The sequence below is a fragment of the Coturnix japonica genome, chromosome 2 (genome assembly GCF_054131305.1).
Source record: "Coturnix japonica strain WE chromosome 2, WE-NBRP24, whole genome shotgun sequence".
NCBI lineage: Eukaryota > Metazoa > Chordata > Aves > Galliformes > Phasianidae > Coturnix > Coturnix japonica.
Window position 1 is genome coordinate 65,755,796 of NC_140664.1, and position 20,311 is coordinate 65,776,106.

A 20,311-nucleotide genomic window follows, 5' to 3' on the forward strand; every position below is an offset into this window, starting at 1 on the left:
GGTCAGTTCTAAATTTTAAAGATTAATGTGAATTACTTTACAAAATCTCTTCCCCACAAGAAGTTCCAGTTTCTTCCTTTGTCCATGTGTCCTAGTCCATGTGTTTACTCCACTAAAAAAAGGTGTTTCATTGATTGTAGTAGTATTGCCACAATTCTCAAGAAATAGAAGAGGAAATAGGAAGAGTTTCCTAAAGGCAGTATACATCAACGTCTCTGCTTCCCTCTTCCATTGCTCTCTGCATTCTCTTGTCCATCCTCTCTAAGCAATAATACCTTACAGTCACAACTCCTGGATTCTCCTGGTTCAAACAAAACTAGATACTGAGAGCTGAAGTTCAGTTAAGTGCATAAACATCCAATAAAAATGACAGTTTTTTGAACATGCTCAGTGTTTGGTGGTGCTGATAGAGTCTATCTCATTAAACCAACCCAAAATTCCACTGAAATCTAAAAAGCCTCTGAATGAATGCAGTAGATATTGAAGCAAGTTTTTGTCAAGAATGAAAGAGCAACAGCTCTGGGAGAAGGAAGCCAAGACACAACACACAAAGAGAAGATAAAGCAAAATGAAACACAAACAGAAATTGCACAAAAAGAAACTATATTCAAAAAGTCAGGTTGCTTTTACAGCTTAATGCATGCTGCCAAGTAAGTGCTGGAGAAATTAAAGGGATGACAGAGTTGGAAGCGCTGAATACCACTGTAAAAACAAAAAAATGGTCCTTAAAGCTCTTCTCTTGTTTACTGTAATAAATCAGATCTTCTCATTTCCACTCTCTGCTGTGAGCAACTGTCATAGCAGGAAGGCATGTGACTTTTTGAGGGCTCTTTAACACCCATACCCTGACTTGGAAACTGCATAGTAGGTTTTCATTTAGTGCTGAAGTTAGACACATTAATAACAAAAGAAGAGGCATGTGCAAATCTCATTCCTCATGAGGAATGATATTGAATGAGGAATGAGGACTCATAGCCTCAGTCCTCATGAGAATATTTTAACAAAGCAAATAGATCTTATCATGCATCCAGAAATGTTTAACAAGTTCTTAGAATAAATTGTATTTGTGTTTTACTGTATATATGTAGGCAGAGTAGTGACCAGATCTGGACAGGGTGTAGTCTTTAAGGAAAAGCAACACTTCAGGGGGTGTATCTCATCTCAGCTTAGTTTGGTGTGCTGGGCATTAGCATAAAACAAAACAGAATAGCTGAAGTTGAACTAAACTGCAGAGTAATCTATGAGAGAGTAACTAGAGCCAAACTTGATGGCTCATTTTTACCAGATATAACATGAAGTGGAATTTTTTAGGTTATCTGATCAAGCAGATATTGTATCTAGTCCTTGATGAAATGCTGTAAAACAACATATTTGAGTAAATTCCACGAAGCTAGGGAGCTTTGGGCCAGTCAAGACCCAGTGTCTGGATAGTTATTTGAAATAAATTATAGATTTATTTTTCTAGGGAGTATGCTGAATGTATATTTAAGTATTTCATCTTATGCTATTCACATAAAAAGGAATTTTCCTATTGATATGAAAGAGAATAACTTTAAGTCAAAAACAATTGACAATTTTGTTAAAAGTGGGAGCTACGAGTCTTCATAGTCAACCTCAAACAGTTCAAAGTACCTTCATTTTAAAACATAATAATAACATTTGAGTCTTTCTATGGTTGGAGCTTCTTTGCTCACTGCACAATACAAAAGACATTTAAATTTTCAGTTGCAGTGATTTGACTTTACAATACTCCAAGCAGACCCTAAACTTGTAGGGACTCAGAGACTTCATGAAATACTGCTGGGGAAAAAATGAAGAGAGGAGAGGAGAGGAGAGGAGAGGAGAGGAGAGGAGAGGAGAGGAGAGGAGAGGAGAGGAGAGGAGAGGAGAGGAGAGGAGAGGAGAGGAGAGGAGAGGAGAGGAGAGGAGAGGAGAGGAGAGGAGAGGAGAGGAGAGGAGAGGAGAGGAGAGGAGAGGAGAGGAGAGGAGAGGAGAGGAGAGGAGAGGAGAGGAGAGGAGAGGAGAGGAGAGGAGAGGAGAGGAGAGGAGAGGAGAGGAACACAAAAAAACCCACCACAGAACAGAAGATCATTTACTGTGGAATCATTGTGGTCTATCTAGACAGCTTAGTCAGTGTGTAGCACTGATGACTGGCAGACTTATTCTTGGAAATGAGATGTTTCAGCTGTGTAAGTGAAAAAATGGTTGTGATGTTGCCCCCTCTCCCAGAGTTGACAAATAAAATACTTGTCTAACTAACCACAATATTCAAAAAGTTTTAGAGATTCTTCCATGATCTTGACATGTTCCTAAAACCAAGCAGGAAGATATACCTTATATTTTACTTTATATGCTGTGAGAGATGAGTGAGTGAGAGAGATGTACAGGTCAGCTTACAGAACAACAAGGAGATAACTTACCTGCTTTTGATGACTAGTCTGGACTAAAAATATCTGCATTTGAAGACGAAGGAATCCATTTTGTCAGTGTAGCAAAGTAAATCCCATATAACTTGGGTGCATATGTTTTCTTAAAATTCTAGATATTGCCTGAAAATAACATGGATTATAAAGCTTTCAATAATCTCAGAGCATCTTATCAAAACTAGATTTCATGTCATCTACTCCTAATAATATGGAACATGTACTGTGTTTGGTTAGAGAAGTCCAATTGAAGACTGCTGGAATCTCAGAAAAGTTGCAAAGTCACAAAGAGAAGCAGTCAATTAAAAACTGATCAGGAAAAGTGGGGGCTGGGGAAAGTGATATTGATGTGATATAGGACTAACAGACAGATTCAGTTGGATTCAGTGTCAGCAAATGTGGAGTGGAATCTTGATGTTTAGGGAGAATTTATTTCTTCAAAATGCAGCACTGGAAGGTCTTTATGAGGAACTTAGTTCTGATCACATTTTTAATACCAGAAATGTCTTTGGAGCTGCTGATATGAATGTCTTCCAGACATATATTCAACTTCTTCACTGATTGACTGGACTTCTTATTCTACATGCCTGCTTCAGAAATTTTCCTTGAAGTAAATGTTTCATGGATAGGTTTCATACCTAACTAGCTGACTCTGGAGCTATTTCTAAGATTAACCCAGCTATCAAAGTCCAGTTTGCAAGCAGGTAACAAAGTTGCCAGGTTTAAGGTGGTTGGTATAGCTGCTACTATCTGTTGTTCAACTATCAGTGAGATAATTAGTGACAGGGAAGTTCATGTTGAGGTTCCTGAGTTAATGGGCTCTTCTTAGATGTCCCAGCAGAAGAAGGGATATGAATATCAGAAAAGAAGTAGCCTAGATGAGAGTGAGCCATACTTAAAATAGGAGGGTTTGCATTCTACTTTGAGATATGTCAACTGACCTAAAGGTGCTTGCTTCACTCCTTCAGCTGAGTTAGTGACTTACTGCTTCTTTTCAAAACAAGGAGATAGGTAACATTTATTCACCAAATGGGTTCCAGAAGCTTCAAACGGAGTATCCTACAGTGGACTGGATTGTTGCTGAGTTCAGACCTGTAATCTCTGGAGCCTTGGTGAAGGCTCTAATTGTTCGAATCTTTGTGACCTCCCATGGAAGTACAGTTATTGGAACAAACACAGAATTTCATCATGGAGTGAAATTTGTGACGATGACATTGACATCACTGTGGTGCACAGACATACTCTGAACATGACTTATCAGATGTTACTCCAGACTCTCGTATCTCTCATCCAGGATGTTTTTAGACCCAGGGTGTCCACTCATGCTCTCTTTCTGCTCCCAAAGATTACTAAGATATACTAATGCTTGGGAGATAATTTTAATACTTTTCATACTAATACATAATTGGCATTCTTTACTTCTTTGGAAATGCTCACATCCCTTTGGCATGGTTAGAAGTGGTTAAGAGTTATCTGGTCAATAGTGTAGTCAGTCAGCGGTTTCCCCAGTTAAAATACATGCAAATTACTAACCCACTGAGATGATAAGTGTCTGAAAAATAAATAAATGGAAGCTCATGAATGCTAGAATTGCTTGAAAAACACAAAACATAGTTTCATAATTAGACTTCACATAATCACAAGCAAGGGAAGGCAGCCCTATAGCCCAATTCCCTGAGTGGGGCTGCTGCAAGGCTATACAAATAGTGAGGAGTATGGTCTGGATCAGTGGCTCCAAATCTTTTCTGCTCCCCTCAGTTTTCTTGCTTCCTGTGTCTTGTGCTGGACCACTGTTGCTACTCCATCACACATACTAAACATCCTTTTAACCTCCATTTGACCTGACAGTCTCCTCTACATCCCATCCTTCCATACTTGACTCCAGCACTTCTTACCACAGATCCTAACCTGTTACTTACTTAAGGTGCAGGCCTATCTGTGTTGCATAAGAGAGGTCCAGAGGGCCAGGGCTAAACAAGTTAATTAGGAGAAATGCATACTTTGTCTGAGTAGTTATTATAAATCTCAGTTTTATCATAGAATTATAAAATCTTTTGAGCTGGAAGAGACAGACCCTTAAATATCACCTAGTCTGACTACCCTGCAATGAACAGGGATGTCCACAGCCAGATCAGGTTGCTCAGAGTCCCATGCATCCTGACCTTGCATGTCTCCAGGGACAGGGTATCCACTACCTCTCTGGGCAACCTATTCCAATACTTCTCTACCCTTACTGTAATGGACATCTTTCTTCTATCCATTCTAAATCTCTTTATTTTGAAACAATTTCCCATTGTCCTTTCACAAAAAACCCTGCTAAAAATTCTTCCTCTTTACTTCTTATAGCCCCCCTCCTCTGGATATTGAAAGGCTGCCCTGAAGTCTCCACAGAGCCTATTCTTCTCCAGGCTGAACAGCCCCAGCTCTCAGCCTGTGCTCATAAGGAAGGTGTTCTGTCCCTTGGATAATTCTTGTGTCTCTCCTCTGGATGTGCTCTATTAGGTCCATATCTCCTGTACTTAGGACTCCACATATGGACACAGAACTTCAGGTGAGGTCTTGCCAACACAGAGTAGAGTGGCAGGATCACTTCTCTCAGTCTTCTGACTATGCTTCTTGTGATGCAGCCCAGGATACAGTTGGCTTTGTGGACTGCAAAGGCACTTTGATGGCTTATGTCCAGCTTACTATCCACCAGTGATCTTTTTGTCAGGGCTGTGCTCAATCCTTTCATCCCCCAGCTTATATTGATAGTGGGGATTTCTATGACTCAGGTGCAAGACCTTGCACTTGGATTTGCTGAACCTCATGAGGTCCTGGATCTGCTGCTTAAGCCTCTCTATGTCTCTCTGGAGGGCATCCAGTCCCTCAGGCGTGTCAATCATACCACACAGCTTGTTGAGGGTGCACTTGATCCCACTGTCAATATCTTTGAATAAGGTGTTAAAGAGCACTGATTTCAGTACTGACCCCAAGAGACAACACTTACCATCAGGATCTCCATCTGGACATTTTGCTGTTGGCCACCACTGTCTGGGTATGATCTCACAAGCAGTTCCCCATCCATTGAATAGTTCACTCATCAAACCCATATCTTTCCAATTTGGAGAAAAGGATGTTAAGGGGGACCATGTCAAAGGCCTTACTGAAGTCCAGATGGATAACATCAGTGGCTCTTCCCTTGTACAGTGACACAGTTACACCATCATAAAAAGTGATGAGGTTGGTCAGGCAGGACCTGCCCTTGGTGAAGCCATGCTGGTTATCCCATATCACTTCCCTGTCTTCCATGTGCCTTAGCATAGCTTTTAGGAGGACCTGCTCCACCATCTTCCCTGGTGCAGAGGTGAGGCAAACCAGTCAGTAGTTCCCTGGGTTATCCTTTCTACCCTTCTTAAAAATGGGTGCAACGTTGCCTTTTTTGCCAGTCACCGGAGACTGCACCTGACTGCCATGACTTTTTAAATATCACTGAGAGTGCTTTGGTGACTATGTCCCCCAGGACATTGGAATTCATCTTTTCAAGACCCCTGGACTTTTGGACATTCAGGTTCCTCAGGCAGTCATGAACCTATTTTTTGCTTACAATGTGTGGGCGTTGTTTCCCCAGTTCTCATCTTCCAAACCATCTGCCCAAGGGCTGAGTGTAGAACAGTTGCAAGTGAAGATGGAGGCAAAAAAGTTGTTGAATACCTCAGCCTCCTCCTTGTCTGTTGTTACTGGCCTGCCTTTGATGCTCACCAGTGGGGTACAACCTCTAAACTATCCAAAGGAAGGTAAATGGCAAGGTGGGGGTCAGCCTCTTCTCCCATGTAACTAGAGATAGGACTAGAGGGAATGACCTCAAATTGCACCGGGGGAAATTCAGATTGGACACTAGGAAAAACTATTCTGAAAGAGTGGTCAGGCACTGGAATAGTCCACCCAGGTTGGTGGTGGAGTCACCATCCATGGAGGTGTTCATGAAACATTTAGATGTTGTAGTGAGGGACATGATTTAGTGGGAAATATTGGTGGTGGGTGGATGGTTGGACTTTGGAGCTCTTTTCCAACCACGGTGATTCTTTCTATTATGATTTGCCAGCTCTGCTCTGCTCCCCTGTCCTTGAGGACAGATTCCCAGGGGATTTTGTTGACTAACTCTCCGAAGAGCTGGAAGTTGGCTTTATTGAAATTTAACATACTGATTTTGTCTGTCCAGGATCCCTCAACAGTGTGAACTCCACCACTACATGGTCATTACAGCCCAGGTAGCCTCCAATCCACATGCAATCAATCAGTTCACTGGTGCTGGTGAGCAACAGGTCCAGCATTGCATCCCCCTCCAGGTGGGGTCACGTATTACCTAGCTCAGAAACTTATTTTTTATATATTCCAGGCATATCCTGGATTGCCTACAGCTTATCATGCTTCTTTTCAAGCAGGTGTCAGGTTGGTTGATGTCCCCCAGCAGAATGAGAGCCTGCAATCATGACTCCTCCTGTAGCTAGAGGAAGAAGGCTTCATCCACAGGCTCCACCTGATCAGATTACCTGTAGTAGGCCAGCCACAAGGCTTCCTTTGTTGTCTTGTTCTCTAACCCTCACCAACAGGCTTTTGACATGCTTATGGCCACTCCTCAGGGACAGCTCTTCATACTGTATTCCCTCCTTGCTATAAAGGGTAATACTTCCTCCCCTCCTTCCTCACCTGTCCCTTTTGAACAGTAGTGGGAATCATCCCACCAGGTTTCGGTGATGGCACCTCTAATTAATGATGGTTACTACCTTTGCAGATTGTGCTCAGGAGAGGCCCAAAGCACTGCTAATGAAAGTAGGAAATAGATGCAGCAATTTTATGACAATTTATGAAGAAGGTGGGGGGCTGTGCTCAACTGTATTTAAAGCACTGGAACTGTCTCAGACATAGTACTTACACACCACACTTCTCCAGCAGGTGATGAAACATGTAACTGCCAGAGTGGAGGCTTTCATGAAGTAAAGCTGAAGAGGGCAAGTCTCAAGCTGCAAGGAGTGACTAATGCTAGGAGAGATGGCCCTCCATCTCACAGGAGGTGTGCTATCATAAAGCAGCTAGTGCTGCTAAATGGAGGAGTTACACTAGGAAGCAAGCAGGTTCTCCAGCATGAGAAGATGAAAGGGAAACAGAATTTTCTCTGAGACATAGTAACTTGAATAGCTTTAGACCCCAGCTAACAGGGGAGAAGGAGGAAGAACCCATTGTTAAGGCAAGCGTAACCTCTCTAGTAGAAGGATGGAAACTAGTGATTGCTGACACCAAGAGGAAGGCTTCTGTGCCACCTAAAGGCTTACACTTACAAAATAGGTTTGCAGCCCTCAAAGTTGAAGAGGAGTCAAATATGCCTACAAGTAATGGATTTGGTCCACCTAACAGTAGACCAGACAAGACTACCTGGAAGAAATGGAAAATCAACACAGTAGGTGACTCCTTGCTGCAACAGCCAGATGCTACCCACCTGTCAAACCTGAGCTGTTGACTAGAAATGTCTGAGATCTGCTGGGAACCCAGATCTGGGATACTGCAGCATGAGAATCAAAGCTGGTCCAACACTCTGACTAATATCCTCTGCTGTTACTCTGAGGGCAAATCATGTTTGTAGAAGAAGAGAGACCTTCTCAGAATCAAAACTGGACAGTACCAGAAGTGACTGCAGGGCACTGTGGGCAGCAGTCACAGAATCACAGAATGACCCGGGTTGGAAGGGACCTCAAGGATCATGTAGTTCCATCCCCCCCGGCCTAGCAGGGCCACCAAACATACACATTTACTAGATCAGGTTGCCCAGGGCCCCATCCAACCTGATCTTGAACACCTCCAAGGATGGGGCATCCACAACCTCCTTGGGCAGCCTGTTCCAGGGCCTAACCACTCTCCTAGTAAAGAACTTCCCCCTAACATCCAACCTAAATCTTCCCTCTTTTCACTTAAAGCCATTTCCCCTAGTCCTGCTATTGTCAGCCCTTTCAAAGTGTTTACTCCCCTCCTGGGAGTAAGTTCCCTTCAGGTATTGAAAGGCTGCAATGAGGTCATCCCGCAACCTTCTCTTCTCCAGGCTGAACAAGCCCAACTCCCTCCCTCAGCCTGTCCTCATAGGGGAGGTGCTCCAGCCCCCTGATCATCTTCAGTCAAGGGCACTGAGGCCTAGGTAGTGACCTCCAGCCTGACAGTGAGAGGAAAGCTTGTGAGGAGAAGAGCAGTGGTAACACAAGTCAATAACTGGTTGTATAACTGGTACTGATGACAGGGTTTTGGGTTCTGTGACACTGGGACCCTTCTTGCAGATCAGCATCTGACTGTGAGAGAAAGAATCCACCTCAGTAAGCAGACATTCTCAGCAACAGGATGGCTGACCATGTAAGGAAGGCTTTTAACTGGTAATGATAGAGAAGGGAGAAAGTAACTAGAAGACCTGTGAGGGTTCGACAGCCAGACTTGACAAGCAAAGGGGGTGGAGTGATGAGACAGGGAAGGATAACATGATCATCTAAAAGGGGCTGAAGTGTGATTATCTCCACCACTTATATGTGAGCAAATGAAGTGGCTATAAAGCATGGGATGGCTCCCTTGACTGGAGAGTTGCAATGAAGCAATACAGGCTCTTTATGAAGGACAGGCTAGGAAGATAAGAAAGGGGAGTTGCACTGAGAGAGCAGCTGGAGTGCATGCCCAGATTATGGTCCTTCATGCTTTTCCAAGTTACATAATAGCTAAAGTAGAGAATCTTGAGTAAATTAATGGAAAGAAATGCTTTGATACGTGTATTCACCTTATGCAGAAGTATACCAGTATTTTGCCTTCAGAACAGTCTTCCATTCCAAAGAATTGATCACAGCATGATTTCCCAAGATCACTGGTGCGTTTTACATAATTATAGTCTGATTATAGTGGCTGGTCATATGAAAGTGAAAATTGCAGTAGAATAAGCATGTTAATTGCCTTCTTAATTTGTCTCTTCAAATTCATCACTTTTAGTACTGCCTGTCCACAGTTACCTTATTTTTTTGTGTTTTTTTTTTATTTTTGAAAGAAAGGGTCAGTTCTGTGAGCCTCAGATAACACTTCTAAAGCGCTACATCTTGGCCTCAGTTCAGCAGCTTTAAAGCAGAGCAGTAACTATGTGAGATGTGATGAACTAACATGCTTGGGTGTTTTGGAGGATTGTGACTGCAAGAAACACAGAATGATAGAAACGTTGTTGGAAATGACCTCTAAAATAATCTAGTCCAACCATCAAGCTACTACCAGCATTGTCCACTAACCCATGTTCATTAGTACTTCAAAAGGCTCTCCTGGGCCCGCTGCTCAACCCTGTCTAGGCCACTCTGGAAAGGACAGGCTCATATCCCATGGACTGTTTCCTCCATCCAGTCTGTCCCATCACATGACTTGCCTGATCATCTTAAGATTTTCATCTCCTCTAGATCTGGTTGCTCAGATTACTCATCTTCCTTATCACCAAGTCTGAATGAAACGTGCCTTCTATGACAGCAGTGGAATGAGGTCAACAAGCCATTAGATTAGGTCCTCTAGAGAGCATCCTTCTCTGGTCTTCACATGCTAAACCCTGTTTCATCACTACCATTGTTATTTGATTTTCTTCCTCCTTTCTGACCCTAGAATAATGGATACCATCATTTCATGATTATTTTTGAAAAAACATTTCAGGATAGAAACAACAATTTTATTGGAAATAACAAAACTGCAAGAAGATTTAGCTCATGCTGCTGCACCGTGTATGTTTTGTTATTAGAATACTGCTCTCTAGCTGAAATTCCTACAACTACAGCTGCTTAAAAGCTTCTCAGCAGTTTGTTACAAACAGTATTTTTATTTTTCCATGCAGTAGTACACCATGTGTGGCAGACCTGCAAATCTAAAAGAAGTGGTAAACAGGAGGTACCAAACTAATCTTTCAGTAGCTGTGACAGTCTTTTTTGTGCCACTGGCACTCTCAGTTTTAAAGGGAGCAACTTCTTCCACCTCATTTCAGTTTAATGGTAGGCTAGCTTTGAGTTTTGCCATCATTTGCCTCTAATTCGTTTACCTCCTGTAATTCATCGTCCAGCTCATAGTCTGAGATGGATTCATTGTTATCATCGAAGTAATCAGCTTCATATCTGTCCAGTAAGTATTTCTGTGGTGTAATGTCATCATCAGGGATATTCTTTGTTTTTTTCTTTTTCATTTTCTTTTGAATCTTAGACAGCTGCTGCCCCTGGCTCTGTGTCCATGGAACACTTTCTGTAATTCTTGACAGTTTCAGTTTTTTGTATTCCATTATCTGCTTATTCAGCAGTTCATGATCAACACCAAAAAGATTAGAGCGGACAGGTGAATCTGAAGACTGAGTGTCTGGTGATTCACTGTGAAAAGGTAAAATAAAATAAAATTTTAATAAAGTTGTCATTTTTCCTCCCCTGTGCATTACTTAAGGAGCAGTACTAATTAGAACTACATGAATAAGTGATACATAAACCAGAAGAAGAGATATCACCAGACCACATGTCTGGGGACTGGCTATATATAAGTGGTGCAAATATACTAAGTCTTTAATTCCAAGTTCCAAAATTATTTCTCTCACAAAAGATATTAACACCAGAATAAGTACTGGCTTCCCAAGTCTTATTAATATGTTGCTCTAATTATAGATATCAAACACAGCTGATTTTAAAGACTATGTTCTGCTATCACATTATGGGTTAGCTGCCTCTAAAAGCATACACACTACATCATTACAAATGGCAGTTCAGTCATTTTCCACAGCTTAACAGAGGTCCACTTATATAGAAAAAAAATAGACTTTCCGTTTCTATATTTGCAAAACTTCAGGAAGATACCTGTGCACAAGAACTAAAGACAAAAACGTCTGCACTTGAATCTGAAAGTAAATCAGAGCATATAAAATAAGAAACATTTTCCCCCCACTTTAATAGATGGCTGTAACATTTCAAAGAAAGCTTAAACCACAAATTAAAATGCTACATTTAACTTACGGATAACTATTGGTTTCTTTGTCCCAGGTTATTCTGAAAGTTTGTTCATATAAGGGCTCCTAATTGGAAAAGGTTTCCATAGAGTATCTTTTTTTCTACTTTTTATACCTTGTTGCCCTGAGACAACAATTTTAGTTATAAATCTAAAATATACCTCGTGTCACATACAATAATCTCCAACTTAAGCTGGCTAACATAGATAAAGACAGACATTTGTACTATTTTGATTCAAAAAGCCCACCTGGAATCATTTTGAGGTATTTCTTCTTCCTGAGGTCCAAAATCAGCAATGGCCAATAATTCCTCAATCTGTAAATACATAAGACAATAACATAATGTAAACAATATATTTAGGTCATACCTTAACAGACAGATCTCAAATACTATATATTTTCTACATTTCAAAACTGCCTTTTCAATACTGTGAAATATACATTAAGAGTATAATTCTTCATGGTTTGTGAGACGCGTTAAAGTCACATCTGCTCAATTTAGTTTACAGAAATGCCAGGAACTGCTTTTCTTCTTGCCTAGAATGTTTATTCCAAGTATTGTAACTGAGCCATGGATAGCTATTCCCACAATTTTATTTATTAGCCTTATACATCCTGTACAGTTGGTTAGGGATTGTGTGACAGAGATAATTTTTATTTGGTTTTATATCACCTTTTGAAATCCTTTTTCATAACATTCCTACACTAGGACTTTTTTTTTTTTGCTTTCTGTGATATTTTGTCAGTTAAATGCAATTTCCTAGCTCTCTTTTAACATCTAACTAGTAGATGCTAAAAATCTAGTATGTCTAGTGCTTATAAATTTTTCCCCATTCAGTACAGTTTATCTCATTTGATATTTTTATTTCTACTTTTATCACAGAAACAATCACAGAATGACTTGAGCTGGAAGGAATCTTAATGATCATCTGGTTCCAAACCCCCTGATGCAGGAAGAGTTACCATCAGCTACATCAGGTTGCCCGGGGATCCTTCCAATCCAGCCTTGAACACAGCACTTGTACATTGAGCCAAGGATTACAATTACCTCTTTTACAGCTGCAGCTTCTTTGTCTTTTACAAACACTACTGGGGGTACATTTCCTAGAATTTGCTGACTCATTAGAAGATACCTGGCAAAAACGCAATATCAAGCAATGTGAATAAAAGTACAGCACCTTGAGGAAAGATAAAATACATTAATTCCATGAATACTACAAATTTAAGGATTTTGTTTGCAAAACTCACAGTCTGAAAAATATCCATTCTAGTTAGGCACTAACTTACATCGGTGCAGAATCCCAACTCTGACTGTACAACACATAAAAGCTGCAGATCTCACTGGATAGAAATAATATTAGTTTTGTATACTATATGCACAGGCTAACCTGAGTCTTTCTGCTTTTGACTTGATACACAGCATGGCAAGACAACTATGCCTACATGGTATCTGCAGGATGGACTGACTAGGCTCCCCTCATCGCCTTTCCAGCCAGAAACATTCCCTCTCAAAGTGTGGAAAAAGAGCATTGTGTTGGACCTGGAATTACAAAACCTAAGGAAACAGGGTCAAAGGAAACAGACCTACAAGTATATTTCAACATGTTCCCCATGGAGTGAAATTCTGACCCTCCAACAGACAAGTTGGACTTCAGAGGGTAAGCCAAGCAAAGAGGGAGAGGGAAGTCTCCATGGTATCCTGAAAACTCACTGGACCCTACAAAAAGTGTGTAATCATATCACAGTATATAGCATCATCCTGACAATTATTTTTTATTATCAGGACTGTGAAGAATTTCCTTAAGATCAGTCACCTCTTCAAGATGTCCAAAGTGTCTCTAGTGATCAGGTTTGCCCAATGAACCTAATGAGACACTTGTAAATGCCAATCCTTTTGTGCAGCATCATATTCTGGCCCATCATGCACAGTATGTCAAGGCCACCATCACTGGGTCCAATGAAGTACTTTTCTTCTGTTTAGCCCAGTCCAAACCTTTGAAAGCACAGAAACCATGTAAAGCTAGCTACACTTCAGGAGGAGAATTCACAGCTGGTCTGACACAGCTACCCATCCCTGTGAGGCTTATCACAGGAGATGCTTTGTCTCAAAATATACTAGAACATCCCAACAGGTCAGATTTAGAAATACTTATGGAATGTTACTAATACATGGCAAAGAATTTATGGAGCAGCCTAACTGTTCATCAAATAGCAGTACCGTATACGTGGAGCACTTTTCCGCAGTACCCCTTCAACATAATTATCACCGTCTGTAGTAGAAGCAGGATTCCAGTATATGCGACATGCTGAAAAGTTTGATGCCAGGGACACCTGCAAAAAGACAAACGTCTCTTTAAAATTTCATATATGCACATACACACTTCACGTACAACCAAGTCTCTGATTTACAAATAAACATTCAGTGATCCAAACTAAATACCTAAATTTTTAAAGAGAATCTCCTCTTCCATTCTTACTCTTAAAAAACAAAAATATACTGCTGTGACAGAGCTATGTTTTAATATTAATTAACATATGAATTATGACGGAACTCTAATTAGGTACAAATTTGAATTCTTTTTGAAACCTTGCTTGTCAGTGCCATTTTCTTAATGCATGGGGGTTTTTGTTTTTAACGTAAGCTCACATTGCACCTAACTCTTCTGCCAGCATAATGAAGCTGGTAAGGGACACAGTGAGGTATTAGCTCTTGCACAGCTCCACACAGAAAAAGACTCCGGGTAAAGACAAGTTTATAGTACTAAAAGCAAGTTTATAGTGCTAAAAGTTTATACAGCTAAAAAGCTAAAGGCTTCCCCTTCAAAAGGAGCAATACAGATAATACATGTACAACTGATAGGAAAAAAAAAAAATCACACCGACAGCATCATTATTTAGCTGGCTTGAGCAGCATTACTGTTATATTGGCAAAGGCCTACTAAACTATGTGTAATAATGGCAAAGCTCTCCTAGCACACGAGGTAAACCAAGGCTCATCCTGCTCTGCCATGCCATATCGGCAGCAATGTTGCAGAACTGATGCACACATTACAACATCCCAGTACTTCCTCTGACAGACCTTTTTACCAGCCTCAAATTCTAATCACAACACCTCAAGAAAAGCTGTAACTTTTTCACTTGCCTTGCAGATTTCCAGCTTGAGATCATAAAGCTCTTTATTAATTTCACAGCTACTGATCATCTCTGTCACAGCTTTATGAATGAGACCGTTCAAGACTCTGCAGCGTATGGTATCTTCTCTTCTAGTTTTTGTCTGGTCAGCTTGCTTTGTAGTGGCCAGCTTGGTTGGCTCATACATCTTTAAAAAAGAAAAAAGAAACAACAAAACAGTCAGTACAAACCACAGAACATCTATTCTACACATTCCCACTCCTCTTACAAGAGCAGAACAGAACGCTGCACTTGATCTAAAAGTAACTTTTTCCTGTTGGTCGCTGTTTCATGGCTGTTTCTGCTGCCACAAAGCAACGTGCCATTTACACAGGAAACTGATACCTTCCTGCTGAACTCTCTTTTCTGGCTTTGTGCTAGGCACAGATAATATGAATTCTAGCCTTGCTGAGATATGATCTGGATTAAAACTAGAGCACATATAAAGTAATTTTAACCTGAATCAGTTGTTTGATACAGGCTGAAGGGCATGCAGGAAAGCACTGGTGCAGAGAAAAGAATGGCACAACAAAGGAAATGGTCAACAGATGAGAGAAACAGCTTCTCTTTTACAGCTGGAATGCTAGTGTTCACTCATTACATTCTGCTCTTTCTCTACTGATAAACACTTTTTCCAAAGTTATGCGTAATAGTAGAAGTGTGAAGTGTAGCAGAAGTAGTGAAGAAGTAGAAGTGTGTTCCTCCTAGCACAGAAAAATGTAGCACTTTAAGTATTTCCTTACCATCTTAGATCCCAGTGTAGGGCTGTCATACCAAAACTTCTTCCTGTTGGAAAAAAAGGACGGCATACAGCGTTCCCTTCCAGTACATTAGAACCGATAGGTTCCCCATGACATTAGAATGCCACCCACTCGCAAACACACCAACAGAACCCCTACCAGCTGGTTCTATACCCACCAGCTCGCAGCGCCCCACACAGTACTTATGCACTGGGGTGACATGCAGACAACAGTACATCCCATCCGCTGGAGGAGTTTACCGGAGAGGCGGGGAGGGGTGGAGGAAGAGCATAAAAACACGAACGTTCCCGCACGGCTCAAAAACACTGAAGCACCTTTACCACAGTCCCACAGTCGCAGCCCACCCAAGCCGGGAGCAACGCGCGGAGCAAGCCCTCCCACCTCAGACCTGTCTCACCGCACCAGCCGCCACAGCACGTACTTCTTTTTGTGGAGCATCTTCTTTAGCAGGTTCCTGGAACCGCCCAGGACAGCGGAGCTGCGCAGCGCACGGCAGCACAGCGGAGCCGCATTCGCCGCCATGCGAGCCCCCCACATGCTCCCGGACAGCTGCGGCCCAGCGACCCGTGGAGCCACCGGCGGCGGCTCGGCCTGCGCCCCTGGCTCCCCCTTGCGGCGCGGCGGCCCCGGCCGGCAATGCCAGAGAAGCTGCCTGCCGCTGTCGGTACCGCGACGGCTGGGGGAGCTGTTGGCTCTCCGTACGCGGCTTCACCGGGAATGGCAATACTGATATCTCCCGTGCGTCTTGTACGCTTCCTCTGCTTAACAGCCTGCAGGTGGTCTGAAGGAGACACAGCTGCTTCTTTCCACCTCTCCCTCAGGGCGTTTATGTTACCAGACTCCTCTTTGTTCTACCCCGGGGCATCGGGTAATGCTATGGAAGCATAGAAAGCCACCGCAGCAAATGGTGACAACGAGGTATTCTAACTCCCAGGCTGGTTCCAGCAGCATGGAGGTACCGCTCTGGGGTGAGGCAGACTCACAGCCCTAGTGCATGCAGCACACAGCAAGCCAATGCAGGCCATTCTCTTGGGTAACCATGTTATCTGAGAAGAGCGAGTAAAGTCACTACATCTCATTCTAAGGGCTGTTCCAGGAAGGCCTTCAGGTTGTTGCACAGTGTAGGCCTTCAGTAGCACCACAATGCAATTTGGGACTGGGAAATGTCTTAAATTTCACAGAATCACAGAACTGTAGGGGTTGGAAGGGACCTCTAGAGATCATCAACTCCAATTCCCCTGCCAAAGCAGGCTCCCTACACCACGTCACACAGGTAGGCGTCCAGGTGGGTCTTGAATATCTCCAGAGAAGGAGACTCCACCACCTCCCTGGGCAGCCTGTTCAAGGGCTCTGTCACCCTCACTGTAAAGAAGTTCTTGCACACATTCGTGCGGAACTTCCTATGCTGTACTTTCATCCCATTACCCCAGTCCTATCCCCACGCACTACTGAAAAGAGACCAGCCTCGCCACTATGGCTCCCACACCTCAGGTATTTATAAACCTGGATCAAATCCCCTCTCTGTCTTCTTTTCTCAAGGCTAAACAGGCCCAGTTCCCTAAGTCTCTCCTCATAGGGGAGATGCTCCAGGCCCTTCACCATTTTTGTGGCTCTCCACTGGACTCTTTTCAAGAGATCCCTGTCTTTTTTGTACTGGGGAGCCCAGAACTGGACACAGAACTCCAGATGAGGCCTCACCAGGGCAGAGTAGAGGGAGAGGATCACCTTCCTTGACCTGCTGGCCATGCTCTTTTTAATACACCCCAGTATGCCATTGGCATTTTTGGCCACAAGGGCACACTGCTGGCTCATGGTCAATCTGTCATCCACCAGGATGCCCAGGTCCCTCTCTGCAGAGCTCCTCTCCAGCAGGTCATCCCCCAGCCTGTACTGGTACATGCAATTCTTCCTCCCTAGGTGTAAGACTCTACACTTGCTTTTGTTAAACCTCATCCGGTTTCTTACTGCCCAACTCTCCAGCCTGTCCAGGTCTTGCTGAATGGCAGCACAGCCTTCAGGCGTGTCAGCCAATCCTCCCAACTTCGTATCATCAGCAAACGTGGTGAGGGTGGTCACTATCTGTAGAGAGTGTTTTTTACAGCTAGCTGAGAAGGGTCGTAAACGTGGTGCAGTTAATCAAGCAGCCATGCCACCTGCAAGGACAGTGAGATCAACAGGATGCCCTGGGATGGTGAGAAACTAACCATGGTTTTGTGAACTCGGCAAGGGAGTAACTTTCAGGATGATAACAACAAGCTGCAAAGATACTCGGGGATGGTATGTAATTGGGAACCAATGATGAGCTCCACTTTTGCAATATGTATGAGCTAATTATCCGTATTATAAAGGTACACGCAGCCAAGGAATAAACGAGAATAGCTGATCATATGTCAATGACAGGTGTGGTCGTCTGCTTCTCTCCCGCCGTTTTGCAACAATTGGTGACCCCGACGTGGCCTACCAGGAAGGATCGCAGCGGCGAAGGTGTTCGGATCCTTAAGCAGCGGGGATAGCATGCGCCAGGAAAAGAAGGTGCAGGTGCTCTACGTGACCTTACAGAAGGGCCTAGCCGATACGGGCCGACGACGTCCTTTAAGGCTGCAACAGCGTGCTGACAAATAGGTATGGGAAGGCAAGCGGTTTATGAATTATTTTCTTGCTTTTTTAAGAAAAGGTGTCAGGTATTTTCTTGCTTTTTGAAAAGAAAGTGTCAGGTTAAGGGGACAGACTTGCAAAAGGAACTCCCTGAGTTATTAGCGTATGGGTATGCTAAAGGGTTATTTCAGAATCCGCATTTAGTGCATGATCTTGCTGAGTGGCGTAAATTTGGAGATGCAATTTTTCAGGGAATATTAGATGGGGATAAAACAGCTAAAAAATGCGGGAAGTGGTGGCGTATGGTTTATAATGATTTGTTGCTACATGCAGAAAAGGAAGCAGCAGAACAAGCTAGTGCTGTGCAGGGGAGGAATAAGAATTATAATGAATGGTCAGATTGCCCGGGGCCCCCTGCAGTGTCCACCGTAAAGTTGCCGCCGGCCGCCGAGCCTGCGTTGCCGGTGGCTGCGGAGCTGAGTGCCCCGTCTCCCGGTACGTCTGTATCAGACGAGCCGCCTGCATCGACCATGGCGCTACAGCCGGCCCCCTCGACCCCCCTTTGCAATGAGCCGCTCCCTGGGGCACAGAGTGACCTGGCGGAGGCCGTCGCGCGGGAGCGTGGGGGGGCTTGGGCTGCGCTGGCGCGGGCTTGTTTAGAGGCGGGAGACGGTGAGGCGTTGGAAGCGGTGCCACAGGCGGTGCTGTCGGTGGGGTATTCGCCTAATGCTGCAGGTGGGACACAGGCTGCTATCAGTGCTTTAGATTGGAAGTTGTTGTCACAATTGCGGTCTACGGTCAGTCAGTTTGGAGTAAAAAGTGAGCCAGTGAGACAGATACTGGATTATATCTGGAGTACTCAGGTTTTGTTGCCATCTGATTGTCGGGCTATAGCTAGGTTGATTTTTTCGCAGCACGAACAACTGCTATTTAATGCTTATTGGGAAGAGATGTGCCAACAGAGCGTTGCGATAGTTAGGCAGCCCGGAGATCCCTTGTATAATGTCACCGTTGAAGAACTTTTAGGGGTGGGTCCTTTCATCCGGACGGAGGCCCAGGCTTTATTAGGACCAGTTAAATGTAGAGAGTCAATGTATCTGGCCAGGCAGGCTATGGATAAGATCAAGGTGCCAGGTGGGCTGCCATCTTATATGGGAATCCAGCAAGGAAGAAATGAGGATTTTGGAGCGTTCATAGATAAGGTAGCTGGAGCTATAGAGAAGGCTGGAGTACCAGAGTACATGAGGGAAATAATGCTAAAACATTGTGCACTTCAGAATTGTAATGCTACAGCTCGTGGCATTCTAAGTACTTTGAGGAGTAACTGGACAATAGAGGAGGCGTTAGACAGACTATCGAGTGTGCCCACGGGGGCTCAGGCTTTCATAGTTGAGGCTATTAAAGAGCTAGGGGCAGGATTAAAGGCACAGGCTGAGGCTTCCCAGAATCAGGTGTTAGCAGCTCTTGCACCCTTACAAGCGTCTGCGGTAACCAGTGCAGGCCCAAGCACCTCTTTTAAATGTTTCCGGTGCGGCGTTAAGGGACATTTGCGACGGAATTGCCAAGCTGTCGGTGTGTGGTGCCAGAACTGCCGCTCGGACAACCACAACACCGTCACCTGCCGTCGCCGGTCAAGAAACCTCCAGCCCAGCGCAAGAAAGAACAGCGGCCGCGCTCCGACACAAGCTGCCGTTCCCAGCCAGCGGCCGCCTGCCCCCCCGCACACGTCTCTCGCCGCGTTGTCGGTCTCTACGGCCCCCCCGCCCTCTGCTTCGCCCACGTCGTTCTCTGCGCCTCGCCGTGCCGCCCCCCCCTCGTCGTGCGCGGCTGCGTCTGTGCAGCCCGTGTATAACGTGGTTAAAGACGCGGATGGACCGAAACCAGAGGATCGTTGTGACCCAGGTCCTGTAGATCCAGAAAGCGAATCGGACGCATTTTCTCTTGATACTTTGTTTGGAGCAGGAATGACAAATTTCCCTACAGCGTACTGTGATGTCTTAGAACAAGGCAGAAAAGAAACAATATTAAGGGGTGATGCTGACACGTTGCAAACCTTTCCTAATCAGGTCCCCCATTTGGAATCCCTGCCTTATGAGGCAGTGAAGGAGCTAAGGGAGTCAGTGAGAACATACGGAGTTCAGTCAGCCTTTACATACAATCTTTTGGTTGCAAACAGTGACAGTTGCGCTATGACCCCTCACGATTGGAAAACTGTGTTAAGAATGATCCTCTCTGCTATGCAATACGCTGTGTTTATGATTGAATACCGGCTACATAATTTGACTGATACCTCTTTGCCTCAAATTGGGACACATCCATGTGGCACAGCACCTCTTCAACTGTGTCAGACAAAT

General features: G+C 43.8%; 1 protein-coding gene across 3 annotated transcripts; it reads right to left on the minus strand.

Moving 5' to 3' along the window:
* Nucleotides 1–10,103: 10,103 nt before the first annotated feature.
* Nucleotides 10,104–15,915, minus strand: RBFA (ribosome binding factor A). 3 transcript variants are annotated; one of them, XM_015854881.3, is made up of 7 exons: nucleotides 15,784–15,915; nucleotides 15,345–15,387; nucleotides 14,573–14,749; nucleotides 13,649–13,761; nucleotides 12,479–12,563; nucleotides 11,679–11,746; nucleotides 10,104–10,807 (listed from the first exon to the last, which is right to left on the minus strand). In XM_015854881.3, the coding sequence occupies exons 1-7, from the start codon at nucleotides 15,897–15,899 to the stop codon at nucleotides 10,447–10,449; spliced, it is 963 nt and encodes a 320-aa protein (XP_015710367.2). In that variant the 5' UTR covers nucleotides 15,900–15,915; the 3' UTR covers nucleotides 10,104–10,446. The 3 variants fall into 3 exon arrangements, with proteins under 3 accessions (XP_015710367.2, XP_015710368.2, XP_085393829.1); XM_015854882.3 differs by having other exon boundaries at nucleotides 15,751–15,915; XM_085537703.1 differs by lacking the exon at nucleotides 12,479–12,563.
* Nucleotides 15,916–20,311: the final 4,396 nt, after the last annotated feature.